Genomic DNA, 16,275 nt, shown 5'->3' on the forward strand with positions numbered 1-16,275 from the left:
TTGGCCCAGGCCCATATTCTCAGCCTAACCTACCTCTAGGGTTGCCAGCTCTGGGTTGGGAAATACTTGGAGATTTTGGGGGTGGAGTCTGAGTAAGGGGGGGAGTTGGAGAGGGGAGGGAATTCAATGCCCTAGAGTCCAATTACCAAAGTGGCCATTTTCTCCAGGGGAACTGATTTCTGTCGCTTGGAGATCCGTTGTAATAGCAGAAGATTTGGCAACCCTACCTATCTCACAGGGGTTATAAATGAAATGAAATAAATAAAAATATGATCAGACAGCAGCATCAGGTGTGTGAGTGTGTTAGGTTTTCTCTGAGGTTTCCCTGACCTGAATCTGCCCTTTGGAAGCCATTTTTGTCTTGTTGGGAGAAGCCCAAGGGAACCCTTTGAAACTGTTTCCATTTAGGGAAATTCCTCCTCCCTTTGCATTGCAGCCCTAATCAGAATTGGGCCCCTGTGCACCTGATAGTTGAAGGAGGTTGGGCGGGAGGGGCTGGAACCACCATTCATAGAACCTCCGGTGTCATGTTTAGTTCAGCCCTAACTGATACAAAGAGTTTTTAACCCTTTCTCTGTCCTGTTAAGGACTGAGAAAGTTAACCCTCATCTGCCTTACAAATCTGGCTCTTCCATCAACTTCATGCTTGCTTTGCAATCAGGTCTTTCCAAAACTACAGGCTCCTGCATGTTGAATCACAAAATATTCATGCTGCACACGGCTTCCTGTTTATTTCCCCTCCTTTAAGGGAGAAGGAAAAACAATGCATGCTACCTTGAATTTCTGGAAGGAAAGCAGAGTAAAAATGTATTTATTCATGTAGTTCAGAGAAATACTAAATATTCATTTTTTTGCTTTCACTGTTCAAATGTCTTTGATTCCATTTGAATTTGAGTGGTATTGTGTGCAATTTCGTTAAGGAATGCTTGAAGCAAGAGCAATGTATCTCTGCTCATGGCTGTTGCCTAGGGTGTCTATTTATTTATTTAGATATTTATCATTGGCTTCTCTCCCTACTGGGGACCCAAACCAACTTATGACATCGTTCCCTCCTCTTCTGTTTTATTCTCAGAACAACCATCCTATCAGGTAGGTTAGGCTGAGATAGTGTGACTGGCCCAAGATTACCCAGTGAGTTAATGGCAGAGTGGTGATTTGGATCTGGGTCTCACTGATTCTAGTCCAGTACTCTAACCACTACACCATGCTAGTCATTTCTCAGCTGGTTGATGCAGTGTGGCAGTAAGTGATGGTGTAAGAAGAGTGATGGTGTAAGAAGCCGTAATTGTTTCCGAGTAGCGAGGCAGAACCCCAGAGAACATAAATAGAGCCGTCCAACAGAAGGGCCCTGCTGTTCATGTTGAAATCAACATATCACTTACCCAGTGAACTGAGATTTGGCATTTCACATCTGGGTTAAACAGCCTACGGGTTGCGAATAGTTCCATATGGCTCCATAAACCGTCATGTGCTGCTTAAAAATGAAAATCTGCAGGCACTTTAATTTGGGGTCTTCGCTGCATGGCCGCAGTTGAAGTTTGATCCACATAATCTACTTTGGTAACACTTAATTTCCTATTTTTGCATATAAATCTTATAGCAACTTGTTCCCATTTTGAGTTATTCCTCTTGGGAATTATGGGTATCTAAACTGTACACAAGTGACTTTTTGTGCTAGTAGAGTTGATATGTCCTCCTCAGGACAACCAAGATCTGCAACTGTACATCCCAGTCACATATTTTGGCTTTAGTACCTCTCAACCTACAGTGGAAAACTTGTGCAGTTTTTCTTTGCCAGGCTTTGTATCTTAAATGTCTGCTCTTTCAACTGCTGAGAAATTACGAGCAAAAAGTATGCAGATGGCAGCAAACCAGCAGCGGCTTGCTTAACATTCTAAGCTCCCCTACGTTCTCATCCTTCCCTTTATCCTTTAGAGAAAGAAGTTGGAGAAAGCTGTGATTTCAATTAGTGATTAACAATTTTTAAAAGCCCGGGTGAAAAACAGGTTTATCTCATGCCTTCTAGGTAGAATGAGACTGGAGAAACACGAGAGGTCTTTTTCTGCCAGTGGGGCTATTCCTTTTTCTCCTATAGCTGTAAGGTAAAGGTAGTCCCCTGTGCAAGCACCAGGTCATTCCTGACCCACGGGGTGACATCACATCCCGATGTTTACTAGGCAGACTTTGTTTACAGGGTGATTTGCCATTGCCTTCCCTGGTTGTCTACCCTTTACCCCCAGCAAGCAGGGTACTCATTTTTCCGACCTCGGAAGGATGGAAGGCTGAGTCAACTTTGAGCCGGCGACCTGAAACCGACTTCTGTCGGGATCGAACTCAGGTCATGAGTAGAGCAGAGGACTGCAGTACTGCAGTTTACCACTGTGCACCAGTATAGCTGTACGTAGAGCGAAATTGGGATTGGGTCCTCTGAGTCCTGCAGTTTCTCCCCCCATTCCCCCACCACAGGGTGAACTGAATGTCCAATCTTATGTAACTTGTGTCTGAGATGTGGGCTGGGTGTTGGGAATCTCAGGGGAGAGGTCCATGCAAACCTTCCGTCCTCTTCTGATCTCTTCTTGGGTATTGTCTCGGGTGAAGGGCGGAGGAATGTAGTCTAAGGAGTCCTCCCATCTTTTCAACCTTCTGACATTCCAAGTTTCAGGTGCAGGGAAGCTCTCTCTCAGGGGTCAGGGTGAAGCTTTTATTGAGTTTAAAAGGCTAGATGGTGTCTCTAATGTTTAGGATGTTTTCCATCGGTACTGGCCTCCTTATTTCCCTCCTCCCTCCACCTTGTTATTCTGTATTAATTAACAGTTGTTATGTGGGGGTGCTGGCTGTCCATTAGGGTTGCCAACCTCCAGGTACTAGCTGGAGATCTCTATTGGCTGGAGATCAGTTGTAATAGCGGATCAGTTCCTCTGGAGAAAATGGTCTCTTTGGCAATTGGACTCTATGGCATTGAAGTCCCTCCTCTCCCCAAACCCCCCTTCCTCAGTCTTCCCCAAAAACCTCCCAGCGGTGGTGAAGTGGGACCTGGCAACCCTACTGTCTGTAGGCCCCTATATTCCAAAATAAGCACCATTTTGCTAATTTTTTTAAATTTTAGTATTTATTGAGGCTGTTATGGGGCTGGAGGCTACTGATTTTATTGTTTTAGTGTTTATGATTTTATGACTATTTGAGTGTATTTATTGTACCTATCGTATGGATTATCATATTGTGAGCTGCCCAGATTTTATTGTTTTAGTGTTTATGATTTTATGACTATTTGAGTGTATTTATTGTACCTATCGTATGGATTATCATATTGTGAGCTGCCCAGAGCCCAGGGAGGGCGGGGTATAAGACCAAATAAATAAATAGAGTAGTTGAAGTTGTAATGTTGTGGTGATTGTTATCGATACATTAGTCTTTGTGATATTTAAAGCAAGGGCAAAATGATGCTTTGTGAAAGCACGTATGCCTGATAAAAAGTAGGCTCCTAGGGTGTGCTGAGGTCTTATAAAATCATGTGGATTTTGTGTACGCATTTTTTAGTCTGTGAAACTAATGTAAAGCTGATCAGACTATCTTACATTTCCCCACCCTGCTTTCTTCTTAAGCCAAATTTTAAAACATATAAGCCAGTTTGTTCCATGCAAATCTGCCAGAACAAACCAGACAGTGTTATCTGCGGTGAGTGGACAGTTGGACCCATTTACCCTCATCCTACTTTAATGAGACATTGATTATATATATAACTGTTGCTTTACTACAGGATTCCATTCAAGGTGGTATTTAATGATCACACAAGTTCTTTTTTGGTAAACAGAACTGCAAAGATCTGAGCTGCTTTGTATTTTACATGGTGCTGTGATAACACTGGTGTTTGTTGAGTCACATGCATGTGTGAAAAGAAGATGTGTATTTCCAAACATTAGAGGGAAATGGGGGGATATGATTGGGTCTGCCTTCATGGCATACTATATTTTCAGAGATGCACATCTCTCTTTCAGAATTCATGTGTTTGCCAGTTTTGGAGTGCCTCCAGTGGAAAGTGCAGTCACTTTGAACGTGGGAATTATCACCATGATTTTAAAAAAGATTAGATACAGTCATGGAAGAGAGGTCTCTGCATGGCTACTGCCATCTCCATGGTCAGAATCAGTATCATATATTCTAATAGTGAGTTTGGCCTAATCTGCAGATATCTAAATCCATGGATTGGGGCCACAAATAAAGAAAACAGATAGTTCTGCGATCTTGGGGGACCTGCTAGGGTTGCAGAAAAATCTGAAAACATAAAAAACGGTGTGGGGGGGAGGTTCATTCCCTCCAAAACCAATAGTTTGTCTGCACATGTGGAGGCAAAGCTCCAGTACTGTTCCCAACACCACACCACTGTGGTGGTGAAGATGTAAGGAGTTGTTGCCACCACTGAGGTGGTGAAGAGGCCGGGCAGGCAGCCCACCGACCTGCTAAAGTGGGGAAGATGCCAGGGGGCTGGTTGATGTGCTGCGCCGCCAAGGCAGCACAAAGCTGCTAAGGGACCTAGTGAGAAGAAGAGTTGGTTTTTATATGCCGACTTTCTCTATCACTTAAGGAAGAATCAAACCGGCTTACAATCACCTTCCCTTCCCCTCCCCACAACAGACACCCTGTGAGGTAGTTGGGGCTGAGAGAGCTCCAAGGGGGCTGTGACTAGCCCAAGGTCACCCAGCTGGCTTTATGCGGAGGAGTGAGGAAACGAACCCGGTTCACCAGATCAGCGTCCACCGCTCCTGTGGAGGAGTAGGGGAATCAAACCCGCTTCTCCAGTTTAGAATCCACCGCTCCAAACCACCGCTCTTAACCACTATACCACGCTGGCTTGTGGTGCCCACCACTGCCATCAAGGTGGTGAAGCTGCCAGGGGGCAGGCGAGCCACCACAACAGCAAAGAGGCCAAGCAACCGGGCGAGTCATGGCCGCGGGTGCAGAAAGGGAGCGTGAGGGGGTGAGAGGCAGGAAGAGAGGAGGAGTGACACTCAGAGGCGGATCTACTGTGAAACTAATGAAGCTTAAGCTTCAGGGCCCCTAATCCTGGAGGGGGCCCCTGAAGGAACTTTTTTTTTAGTGAGTGAATTTCTCAATACAATCGATGGAGTTTTTTAGTGATAGAATCATAGGCCAATGGGTTGAAGTACCGTATATACCCGTGTATAAGCCGACCCGCGTATAAGCCGAGGTGCCTAATTTCTCCCCCAAAATGGGGAAAAATTAGGCACCCGCGTATAAGCCGAGGGTCGGCTTATAACTCCCCCCCCCCTCCGCAGGCTTACCTGACCGGCTCCTGTCGGCGAAAAGCAGCGCGGGCCCGGTGGGGGGCGGCTTTCCTGCAGCCGCAGGAGGCCGCTCCGGGCGGCGGAAAGCGGCACGGGCCCAGCAGCCTCCCAGGCAGGCCCTGCTGGCTGCTCCCCGGCCGCGGGAAGGGGCGCGGGCCAGCGGCAGGGGTGGGCGGCGGGGGCGGCGGCGAGGCCTGCCTGCTCCCAGGCCGCGGGAAGGGGCGCTGGTCTGCGGTGGGGGGGGGCGGCCGCGAGGCCTGCCTGCTCCCAGGCAGGCCCCACGGGCTGCTCCCCGGCCGCGGGAAGGGGTGCGGGCCGGCGGCGGGGGTGGGCGGTGGGGGCGGCGGCGAGGCCTGCCTGCTCCCAGGCCGTGGGAAGGGGCGCGGGCCGGCGGCGGGGGGGCAGCGGGGGAGGCGGGGCCTGCCTGCTCCCAGGCCGCGGGAAGGAACGCGGGCCGGTGGGGGGGGGGCGGCCGCGAGGCCTGCCTGCTCCCAGGCCGGCCCCACTGGCTGCTCCCAGGCCGCGGGAAGGCGAGCGGGGCGGCGGCGGGGGCGGCGGGGGCGGCGGCGAGGCCTGCCTGCTCCCAGGCAGGCCCCGCTGGCCGCTCCCAGGCCGCGGGAAGGGGCGCGGGCCGGCGGTGGGGGGGGGGCGGCCGCGAGGCCTGCCTGCTCCCAGGCGGGCCCCACTGGCTGCTCCCCGGCCGCGGGAAGGGCCGCGGGCCGGCGGCGGGGGTGGGCGGCGGGGGCGGCGGCGAGGCCTGCCTGCTCCCAGGCCGTGGGAAGGGGCGCGGGCCGGCGGTGGGGGGGGCGGCCGCGAGGCCTGCCTGCTCCCAGGCAGGCCCCACTGGCTGCTCCCAGGCCGCGGGAAGGCGAGCGGGGCAGCGGCGGGGGGGGGCGGCAGGGGCGGCGGCGAGGCCTGCCTGCTCCCAGGCAGGCCCCGCTGGCCGCTCCCAGGCCGTGGGAAGGCAAGCGGGCCAGTGGCGAAGGATGACGGCAGTGGTAAGTTTTCCCTCCTCCCTCCCCTCCCCTCCCCTCCCCTCCCCTCCCCTATTGACCCGCGTATAAGCCGAGTTGGCTTTTTTCAGCCCTTTTTTTGGGCTGAAAAACTCGGCTTATATGCGAGTATATACGGTACTTAATATTGACCTTAGAATATGCTCTAATACCCATTTCATATGGCCTCAAAATGTCCCTGTAATTGGTCAAATTTCAAAAGTTTTTTGGGGGGTTGCAGCGCCCGAACCCCCAGCTGTAAGGGCTCTCTGAGCTCACCAGAATCTATTCATAGCCTACATTTTGGCAGCTGGATCCTCAGATCCTTCGCTGGTGCACGGCTTAATAGTTCTATAGTTTTATTTCATCACTGTATGCCCCATTTTCAAGGACTCCACCCCACCACCCTGTTCTCTGCCATTTGAGCCTCAAGGTCCTTGCAAGGGCAGCAAGGCCCTTTGGACCTTGTTGGATGTTGCCCTGTTGTTGCTGGTTGTGAAGGGGGCCCCATAACAGTTCAAGCTTCAGGGCCCCAAAAATGTAGGTCCGCTACTGGTGACACACTAGACATGGGGGTGTGGGAGACAAGAGAGACAGAAAGTAAGAAGAGGGGTGGGGGGAGAAAGAGAGAGACACTGAGAGAAGTGAGGGGAGAAGAGAGGAATCAATGGTTGGGGGGCGGCGTGAGAATGGCCACTCCCCACAAGTTGCTTGCGGGTCTCAACTTGTATCTCTGAATGTGAAACACTGGGGCCAACAATGAAGGAAAGCTGCTGCCCTGCTCTTATGGGCTTCCCAGATTCATTTGGCTGGCCGTTACAAGAAATAGCATGGGGAATCAGAGTGAATCTCTGGGCTCAGTGACCCATTATAGTTCGTTCTGTGTTTGGGTTACATGTCTTGTTTTTCTCTTACAAATTTAGCTTCCTGTATTGCTTTATCAGTTAGACAAATAGTCTAGGGAGAGAAGAGGACTCTGTTTCCTCACCTGTATTCCTCGGTAGAAAAAGCCATCAAACTTACATTTATAGGGGCAATGGGGGAGCACGGGATGAGGTTATGACATAGCTTTTCCCCAGTGGGGGCCAAAGCAACAAGAAAGTAGTGGGGACCAGCAAGGGTTAGCGCCCCCCGTTCTTTTATAAAGCATCCTGCTAGCTAAATTTGCAAAAAGGCGTTTAGCATTGAAGAAATACATAGTTGAACCCTGCCTCATCCAATAAATCCTTGTATTTTATTTCTTCACATCACTGGACCGATGATCTTACAGGAAGTAGTTTCTGTCTTCCTTTTCCAAGAGATATTAATATGTGCACTTCTCTCATTTTGATGCTTTACTATGAAATGTATGAACAGTAGTACCTGGAAGGAGTGCCAGGACAGTTTTGCTGTGTCTTTCACCTGTGTACACTATCGGTGCAGAGTTGATTTCAGTGGGTTTAGGCTGGATTAACAAGGCATAGGATTACACCATAAATCATCTGTACCTCCACTTTGGTACCTCCACTCTCCAGTCTGCACCTGGAGTATGGTGTGCAGTTCTGGAGGGCTCACTTCAAAAAGGATGTGGACAGAATCGAGCAGAGGAGAGCGTCAAGGATGATCAGGGGCCTGGAGACCAAGCCCTACGAGGAAAGGCTGAGGGAGTTGGGAATGTTTAATCTGGAGAAGAGGAGGTTGAGGGGGGACATGATTGCTCTCTTTAAGCATTTGAAGGGCTGTCACTTAGAGGAGGGCAGGGAGCTGGTCCTGTTGTCAGTAAAGGATAGAAATCGCAATAATGGGTTTAAATTGAGGGTGGAAAGGTACCGGCTGGATATTAGAAAAAAATTGTTTACAGTAAGAATTGTTCAACAGTGGAATCGGCTACCTAGGGAGTCTTTAAGTAGAGGCTGGACAAGCGCTTGTCAGAGATGCTCTAGGCTGATCCTGCATTGAGCAGGGGGTTGGACTAGATGGACTCTATGACCCCTTCCAACTCTATGATTCTATATGTGCTTCTGGCCAGATCAGCCCAGGTTGGCTGTTCATAGGTGATGATAAGATGTGCTGGATGAACATATTTAGAACCCTTGACTCCTAAATCTGTGCAGACCTGCCTTTAGCTTAGAGATACTGCTGCTTATCTAGTGGTATGGAGTCGTTCTTTCGAATTAACTTACACTCAGCATGTCACATGAGTCTTTCTGCTTCTTCCTTAGTGGACTCTGGTGTGGATACCTTGGCGGGGTTTATGGCAAGCAACAGCACGACGGACATTGTGAATCGGAACGGTCCTGCCACTCCGCCCAACACCCTTCTCCTACGCTCCTCTCACAATGAACTTCTGAATGCCGAAATCAGGCACACGGAAGTCAAGAACAACACCCCTCCAAAATGCAGGAAAAAATATGCTCTGACTAACATTCAGACAGCCATGGGCCTTTCCGATCCTGCTGCCCAGCCCCTTCTGGGCAACAGTTCCTCCAACATAAAGCTGGTGAAGAATGGCGAAAACCAGCTTAGGAAAGCGGCAGAACAGGGACAGCAGGATCCTAATAAAAACCTGCCTTCTCCAACGACCACTGCAGGTGTAAACATAACTTCTGAGAAGTTGGAGGGGAAAGAGCCAAACCAGCAGGATTCCTCAGGCAGTGAGATATTGCCCGCCCAGCGCCGGAGAACCAAGAGCTTCCTAAATTACTATGCAGATCTGGAGACGTCAGCGCGGGATGTTGATCAGAATTATGGGAACAGGCAAGTGGCAGGGGAGGAGAAATTCTCTTCACAGCCCAACGGTCAGGCATCGACGCTGATTGTTAATGGGGATACCTTGTCTCGGAAACAAAACAAGGCGGCCAGTCCAGAAGACGGGCAGGCAGCCACCATATCATCAAGTCCGGAGACAAAAAAGGATCACCCTAAAACGGGGGCCAAGACAGATTGTGCCCTGCACAGGATCCAGAACTTGGTGCCGAGCGACGAAGACTCAAGCTGGACGACGTTGTCGCAGGACAGCGCTTCTCCGAGTTCACCTGATGAAACAGGTATGGATGCTTGCTTCCAGTAAGGGGTTTGGGGAGGAAAAAGGAGGAGAGGCATTACGTACTAGAGTAAATCCTTGCTACGTGTAAAGGTTAGGCCAATATATCAGTTGGTTTCAGGTGTTGCTGCCATGATAGCAAATATTGCTGATCTTAACGTTTTATATTTATAGCCGAACTTTTTACCCTTTAGCACTGCAATAACTCATCTCTAAAGTTTGCTGAAAAGTTCATTCTTGGTGTCTCATAATTGACTCTGGTAGAATTAAAGGAAGTATAGCTAAGTCCACGAATAACAATTAACTAGCAGAATCCCTGTTTGGAAGAGTTGTGGTGACTGCACGCAATATTTTTAAAAACTTGAACATGGGATTTTTTTCGGGTTTTTTTGCTGTGGTTGTTCTTTGAGGCTTGGCTTTTGGCCTTACTTTGCCTTACAACTGGGCAAAGCCACCCGGCGGCCCAGACCAGCTCTGGTTGTTTTCAGAATGTCCCATTGAGTTCTCTGGGATTTTACTTTCAAGTAAGTGGGCTTAGAGATGAATGCAACATGTGGCTTTTATAGTGCAATTTGGAGATATATAAAGCTGTTTTGCAAAGGTCTTAAATAGCCAAACTGGTGCTAAAACAGCACATACATTTACAAGTGATGCTGCTAGTTTTCCAGTCCATAGCACATGACATAGAGGGCAATAGATGCACAGAAATTTAACTAAGAATTCTTTTCCAGACACTCATTGTTTAAGGTGGATTTATGACTCCCCAATTGCTGCATGAGCAGAATTTGAGCTGCCGTTGAATTCCATGTACTTTAATGACTTGGACGTGTGAAGCTCCACATGGTTGCATGATTAACTGTTTTGAGTAGCGCACCACCTAGCTCTCCTCTTCTGATCCCCAGCCTATCATTTAAGCTTGTAAACAGTTTGGGAAATGAGCATTCTGCTCTTGAAATGGCTTTGGTTTTTGGAAAAAGGAGACAGCGTAGAGTGTTTTTGACATGTCAAGGATGCTTGTTTCAGAACTCCTGCTGAGCTTTGAAAATGGATTTGCTCCTTGGTATATGTTCTGCAATTTTAAACCCCTTGTGGTGAGGAGGTGAATTTGCATTACCTTTATTTTTCTTAGAAAAGCAGTTGGTTGGTTTAAAAAAATCATTTTGGGCTTTTTCTGTCCTGAGATTTTCACACAGTGGGGTGTGATCTATTGCCATCTATCCTGTTTTTACTTGAGATTTTAACTATTTGCTAGCTGTGTTCTTACACCATCCAATGTGTTTGTATCATACCTATGTCGCCTTATTGATCTTTGCCATGATTCAGGGCGCTCTCTGTATGAGTTTGTATGTGTTGATGGTGGGGAGATCTTTGATGCACACATTGTGTGTACTCAGTGCAAATAAAGAAGCACTATGTGTACGTATCAATGTGTTACAGAGAATGGGAAGTATATGCTAACCAGGAGCTGCATTCATATCTATGAAGCATTATGGAGCTGGGGGTGGGGGCAGAAGGGGGCATACCCCCTGCTATCAACCTTATGGGGGGGCTGGCTGTTTTCCAGGCTCACTGTGGCCTTATGCTTCAGAGGTGAGCGCCACTTGTTAATAATCTAGCAATGTTTAATAATTAAGAACTGGCTTTTAAATTTTATGGTATATTTGTTGTATATTAGGATTTTATTATATTGTTGTGTGATTTTAATGATGATAGCCGCCTGATCCCGGGCCTTGGCCGGGATATAGGGTGGGATATAAATCGAAATAAATAATAAAATATAATAAATAATATACTTGATATTCGAGGATATCACATGTTAGATGATGTAGTCCTTAAAGGCACTGTGGGTAATAAACTGTTTCCCCCCACCCCCCGCTCTAATAAATATCAATTTTGAGCAATGCCAGGTATATAGGGCTTTCACTAGAGATGCCAGAGATAGAGCGATGGCCACTCTCTTTCAGTAAAGAGTCAATGGATGCTTTGTTACTCTTGTATTTTTCTTTTCTCTATGCTTACGTGCTGATGTGTCCAAAAAAACCACAAGCTCTTCCGGTGTACCTTGGGATTGTGCTGTACAGTATGATCTCCGCCCTTCCATCCAGTGCCTTATGATCTGCTGGTGAAATTTTCTGGATGTAAGGCTGGCATCCACTCGGAGCAGGGTCTTTTTAGTAGTTGCTCCTGGACTGTGGAGCACCTTAAGAATGTATGTCGTCCCCCATCATTTCCCTTTCTAGAAACTGACCATACATACATACATACATACATACATAAACCTTTATTGTCATAACAACAACATTACAGCATGCATTAATACAACCCCACTTGTCATAATGATGGACATTTTGCTGGTGTATAATGTACTAGTTTTTTAATACTAACACAGGTTTCATTTTGAGATGGTACCTACAGTGTTCTTCATAAAACAAACAGGTGGGCTTAAAGGGCTCTTCTTAGAACTGCACTATCAGCTAGGTTGTAAATTGCATTTCCATGGCAGGGAGATCAAAAGTTTTAAAACCATCCATTAACGGTGATTATTAAGGACCAGGTCTCTTGAGGCATGACGATGTCAAACCGAAATATGAATTCCATAAAAGTTGGATCTGTTTCCTTAGATGACCGGCCTGCGATGTTCCAGGAGAGAATTAGCACTCCTCCTGGTGGCTGCTCTATAGGCTCTTCCAGTCATGCTGTCAAAGAGTTGTGATAAACTCTTCCGGTGTGGGGGCTTCTTTATTCTCCATCGTTACTTCTTTTTCGGTGGTAGGTTCCGCCGGCGTTGCTTCTTTTCCAGGTGATACTGTGCTTGACTAGTTTATGTCCCTTTTAATAATCTCCTGCTGCCAGCTATTTCCTTCCTCAGAGTTTCCTTAGAAACTGACCAAAAAAAAAAACCACCCCTGTTGTGAGAGGGAGGCTTCTGTTTCTTGTTTTTACGTTTGCTATTCAATGTGTGTGTTTCGGTGATCGTTTATTTTGTCTGTTTTTATTAGCGATGTTAGTTTTTTAATGTTAGAATGTTATCTGATCGTAGCCTTCCTTGTTTTAAAAAGTTGCACGCTGCTTTGAAAATTAGAACCGAAAGGCAGTTTGTACCTTTAAGAAACCATCAAAACATTGCACATACGATTGATGTACATTTTTTGTGTTCGTCACTTGAAGACCACAGCAGCCAGCGATCTCTTACATGCATGTGTCTAAGGGTACAGCATAGCAAATAGCACAAACAGAACTTGCAGGTCACCTGATATCAACTCAGATGCATGCTCAGTTGTGAGTAACCAAGTAATGTGTATGAACCATCCCATATCAGCAGCCTTACAAGCCGGGATATTCATTCAGTAGCTTAACTGAAGAGAGATGTGTTACATACATATATTTACTCTTGGGTATATGCCCAAAGTACACACTTCGTGGGAAGAATTACCTTCCCTTAAGACTGCTGTCATTTAACACCTTTCTGGTTACTACCCCTTTTGCCATTTGTTATGATCAAAATATGTTTCCTTCTTTGGCTGAGTTTGGATTTCATTTGGTTGTTGAAAACCTGACATCCAGTAAAAGCTTTGACAGGGTTGCAAAGGAACTGGGGGACCAATAGCCTTAAATATATTTCCTTCCTCCTATTTGGCTGCTCACTTACACAGTGGGGTACAAAACCTCTGCCAGCATTCAGCTTGATTGAAATATCCATCTAATCCTGGGTTGAAAAGATCAAAAGAACAAGTTACTAAGTAGTGTTCTTTGAGCAAATGGTTATCAAAAATAACCGGGTCAATACTGACCCATGGGGTGATGTCCTGTCACGACGTTTACTAGGCAGATTTTGTTTATGGGATGGTTTGCCATTGTCTTCCCCAGTCATCTACATTTTACCCCCAGCAAGCTGGGTACTCATTTTATTGACCTCGAAAGGCTGGAAGGCTGAGTGAGCCTTGAGCTGGCTACCTGAAACCGACTTCTGTCGGGATTGAACTCAGGTCACAAGCAGAGCATCTGACTGCAGTACTGCAGCTTACCACTCTGCGCCTTAGGGCTCTTGTGTGTCCATCTCCTGCCCCATTATTTCACCTACTTGACCTCTTCCTCCCTTTGCCATGATCTTTATACCCACTTCCTTCCTTACTACAAGACTATTTCCATTCCTCCCTTAACTACTTCATTGCTCCAGTAAATTCCAGAGGTGTTGGCCTGGCCATCACCCTAGTGTCTGTTGCTAAAGAAAGAAGAGAGAATACAATCACCATTCAGGCCATGCTTTTAAATCATGGTTTTCAGGTTTCCCCAAAGCTATGGAACAAGACAATGAAGTATGAGTGAATTTGGTGTGACAAATCTGTGCTTCAGCATTTTTTAAACAGCATAGAATTCCTGCCAAAATTGTCTATTAGATTTGTGTTCCTACTTGGATACTTAAATCTGTAGATAGAAGGGAAGGAGCTACTTACCTTCCCAGGGGAAAGGAATCTAGTAGCTGCCAGGCTATCTGGCAAATGTATAGCATACTTAAAGCTGCATTGCTGCAAAGCATTAATGTGCAAGTGGTCTGATTTTCACAACTATTTGATGACAGATCCATCCGGGTCAAACTGATATTCTTACTTCGTTTCCAGCAGAACAGTAATTGTAAGAACTTTAAAAGCCAACATGGGGAATGATCTTGTTATCACAAGGGGCTTCAGAAGTGCCACAATAATCGGGGGCGGGGGGCACAGGTAGGATATACAAATTCCTGAAGGAGGGCAGTGTTAGTTGGGGGTGTCTCACTATGTTCTCTTCTGTCTCTTCCCAAATAGATTTGTTGCATGGCCCCATATGGGAAGAGGTGCAAAGGTTTTGTTTCAGGTGACACAGAGATGTGGGGACAGGAAGTTTGAGTAGTTATCAGATAAATTTACCGTTTGTTGAGTTTATCCTCAATGATGGATAGAACTTCCAAATCATCAGGAGGCTTCCTTGGAACAATAGGTGATCTGACCATCATGTGATAGCTACGGTCATTATGGCATCAACATACGCTGAAGTTTTAATATAATTTTTTTAAATTAAACATTGCGCTAAGAAAATCCAATAGACAATTGGTAAGGAGAGTTGGCACAAATGCAGTAATTCAAGAGTTGCTGCCTGGAAGTGGGAGGTGTTACTGCAGAAGAGACTCTTTCAGGCGGGGATGGGTCAGCGGGCATTTGGAGAATCATATATACAAATCCCGTTCCAGGCTTAAGCCTTACCCTGCTTGGCATGTTGTCGACTTTTACCCCGTTGGGGAGGTGAATCAAACTTGGCGACTTGATACTTTACTTGGAACGGGATTTGTATATATGATTGTACAAGAGATTTTGTGAAGGACTGATGAAGAATTGTTCTTTGGAACTCAAAACGATCGTCTCCTCACCATCAAGTCTCTTCTCCTCTTTAGGATTCCTCACGTTTGGAGGATATATAATTAGAGAAAGACATTCTTACGAGAGAGCAACTTCATTCCATGATTTTGTACATATTTATTGTTGTATATAGCCACTACGTTTGTCTTTATGGTTGGTGTCATGTATGTTTAGACACCTTGTAACTAATAGGAATCTTTGTAGCACATAAAGTTTGTACTTTTGCACCTTGTTGTATGTTTCGCTCCTGTACTAAGTTCCTTAACCTCCAGGTACTAGCTGGAGATCTCCTGCTATTACAACTGATCTTTAGCCAATAGAGATCAGTCCACTTGGAGAAAATGGATGCTTTGGCCATTGGACTCTATGGCATTTAAGTCCCTCCCCTCCCCTCCCCACACCCCGCCCTCCTCAGGCTCTGCCCCAAAAACCTCCTGCCGGTGGTGAAGAGGGACCTAGCATCCCTATGCAGTGCGCTGTCAGGGACTTAAAGGTTGGGAGTGTGGAGAAGGATATATTTTTTTCTTTTTGCTTTCAGGCAGTGGGTCTTCGCAATAAATTTTACTGAACTGTTCCTTTTTTCTTTTCTTTATTTTTGCTGTCATGTTTGCAAAATGAGTTAGGAACAGGAATTCTTAGAGGTGGGCGGGAAGGGTTTGGCCTGCAGATGAGCTGATTAAAATGTGATGTGATGGATGTCGGGGGGGTGGGGGGTCTCAGAAGCTTGTCAGTTTTGAGCGGAATCAGTCAAGAAAGACTCGAGTGTCTGGCGAGCTGGAATCAGTTCAGGAGCAAATGCACCGTTGCATGCACAGGCTGTCGTAATTCCTTTACAGCTGTCTTGGTTTCTGGTGCATGGGAGGGAAGATAAGTAATTTGTATGGGCAACGTGTGGTTGTTTCCACTCTGAAACGTACAATCTGTCAGATGGCCTTTCTCACTCCCAACCCAAACTGCACTCTAGTCAGACTGATTAAATAAATATCTGTTTTGTACAGACTTTTTTTTTTTTTTTGGAATCCGAAGTGGAGGCTTTATAAAAAGGGGAGACCACGAGCAAACATGAAGCTGTTACCAGCTTGTGCTTTGCAAACGTAAAGGATGCTAGTGGCAGATGAGCTAATTCTGAACTTTGGAGGAGCAGCTAGCAAATGTCAGTAAGGGGCAAATTGAAGGGCTGTCATATACTTGAAGGACTGTCATATACTTGAAGGGCTGTCATATAGAGGATGGTGCGGAGTTGTTTTCTGTTGCCCCAGAAGGTCGGACCAGAACCAACGGGTTGAAATTAAATCAAAAGAGTTTTCGACTAGACATTAGGAAGAATTTTCCAACAGAGCGGTTCCTCAGTGGAACAGACTTCCTCGGGAGGTGGTAAGTGCTTCTTCCCTGGAGGTTTTTAAGCAGATGCTAGATGGCCATCTGTCAGCAATGCTGATTCTATGACCTTAGGCAGTTCATAATGAGGGAGGGCATCTTGGCCGCCATCTGGGCATGAAGTAGGGGTCTCTGGGGGTGTGGAGGGGGGGGAGGTAGTTTGGAATTTCCTTCATTGTGCAAGGGGTTGG

The 16,275-nt window shown here is 46.7% G+C and overlaps 1 protein-coding gene across 4 annotated transcripts in view; it reads left to right on the top strand.

Moving 5' to 3' along the window:
- Positions 1 to 16,275, top strand: part of APBB2 (amyloid beta precursor protein binding family B member 2) — a 136,633-nt gene that overhangs the window by 14,547 nt on the left and 105,811 nt on the right. For all 4 annotated transcript variants that reach the window (XM_056855627.1, XM_056855628.1, XM_056855629.1 and 1 more), the window contains exon 2: positions 8,497 to 9,321. In XM_056855627.1, the coding sequence (XP_056711605.1) occupies positions 8,497 to 9,321 (825 nt within the window). The remainder of the gene's footprint in view (positions 1 to 8,496; positions 9,322 to 16,275) is intronic.

This window comes from Euleptes europaea, chromosome 9, assembly GCF_029931775.1.
Source record: "Euleptes europaea isolate rEulEur1 chromosome 9, rEulEur1.hap1, whole genome shotgun sequence".
NCBI lineage: Eukaryota > Metazoa > Chordata > Lepidosauria > Squamata > Sphaerodactylidae > Euleptes > Euleptes europaea.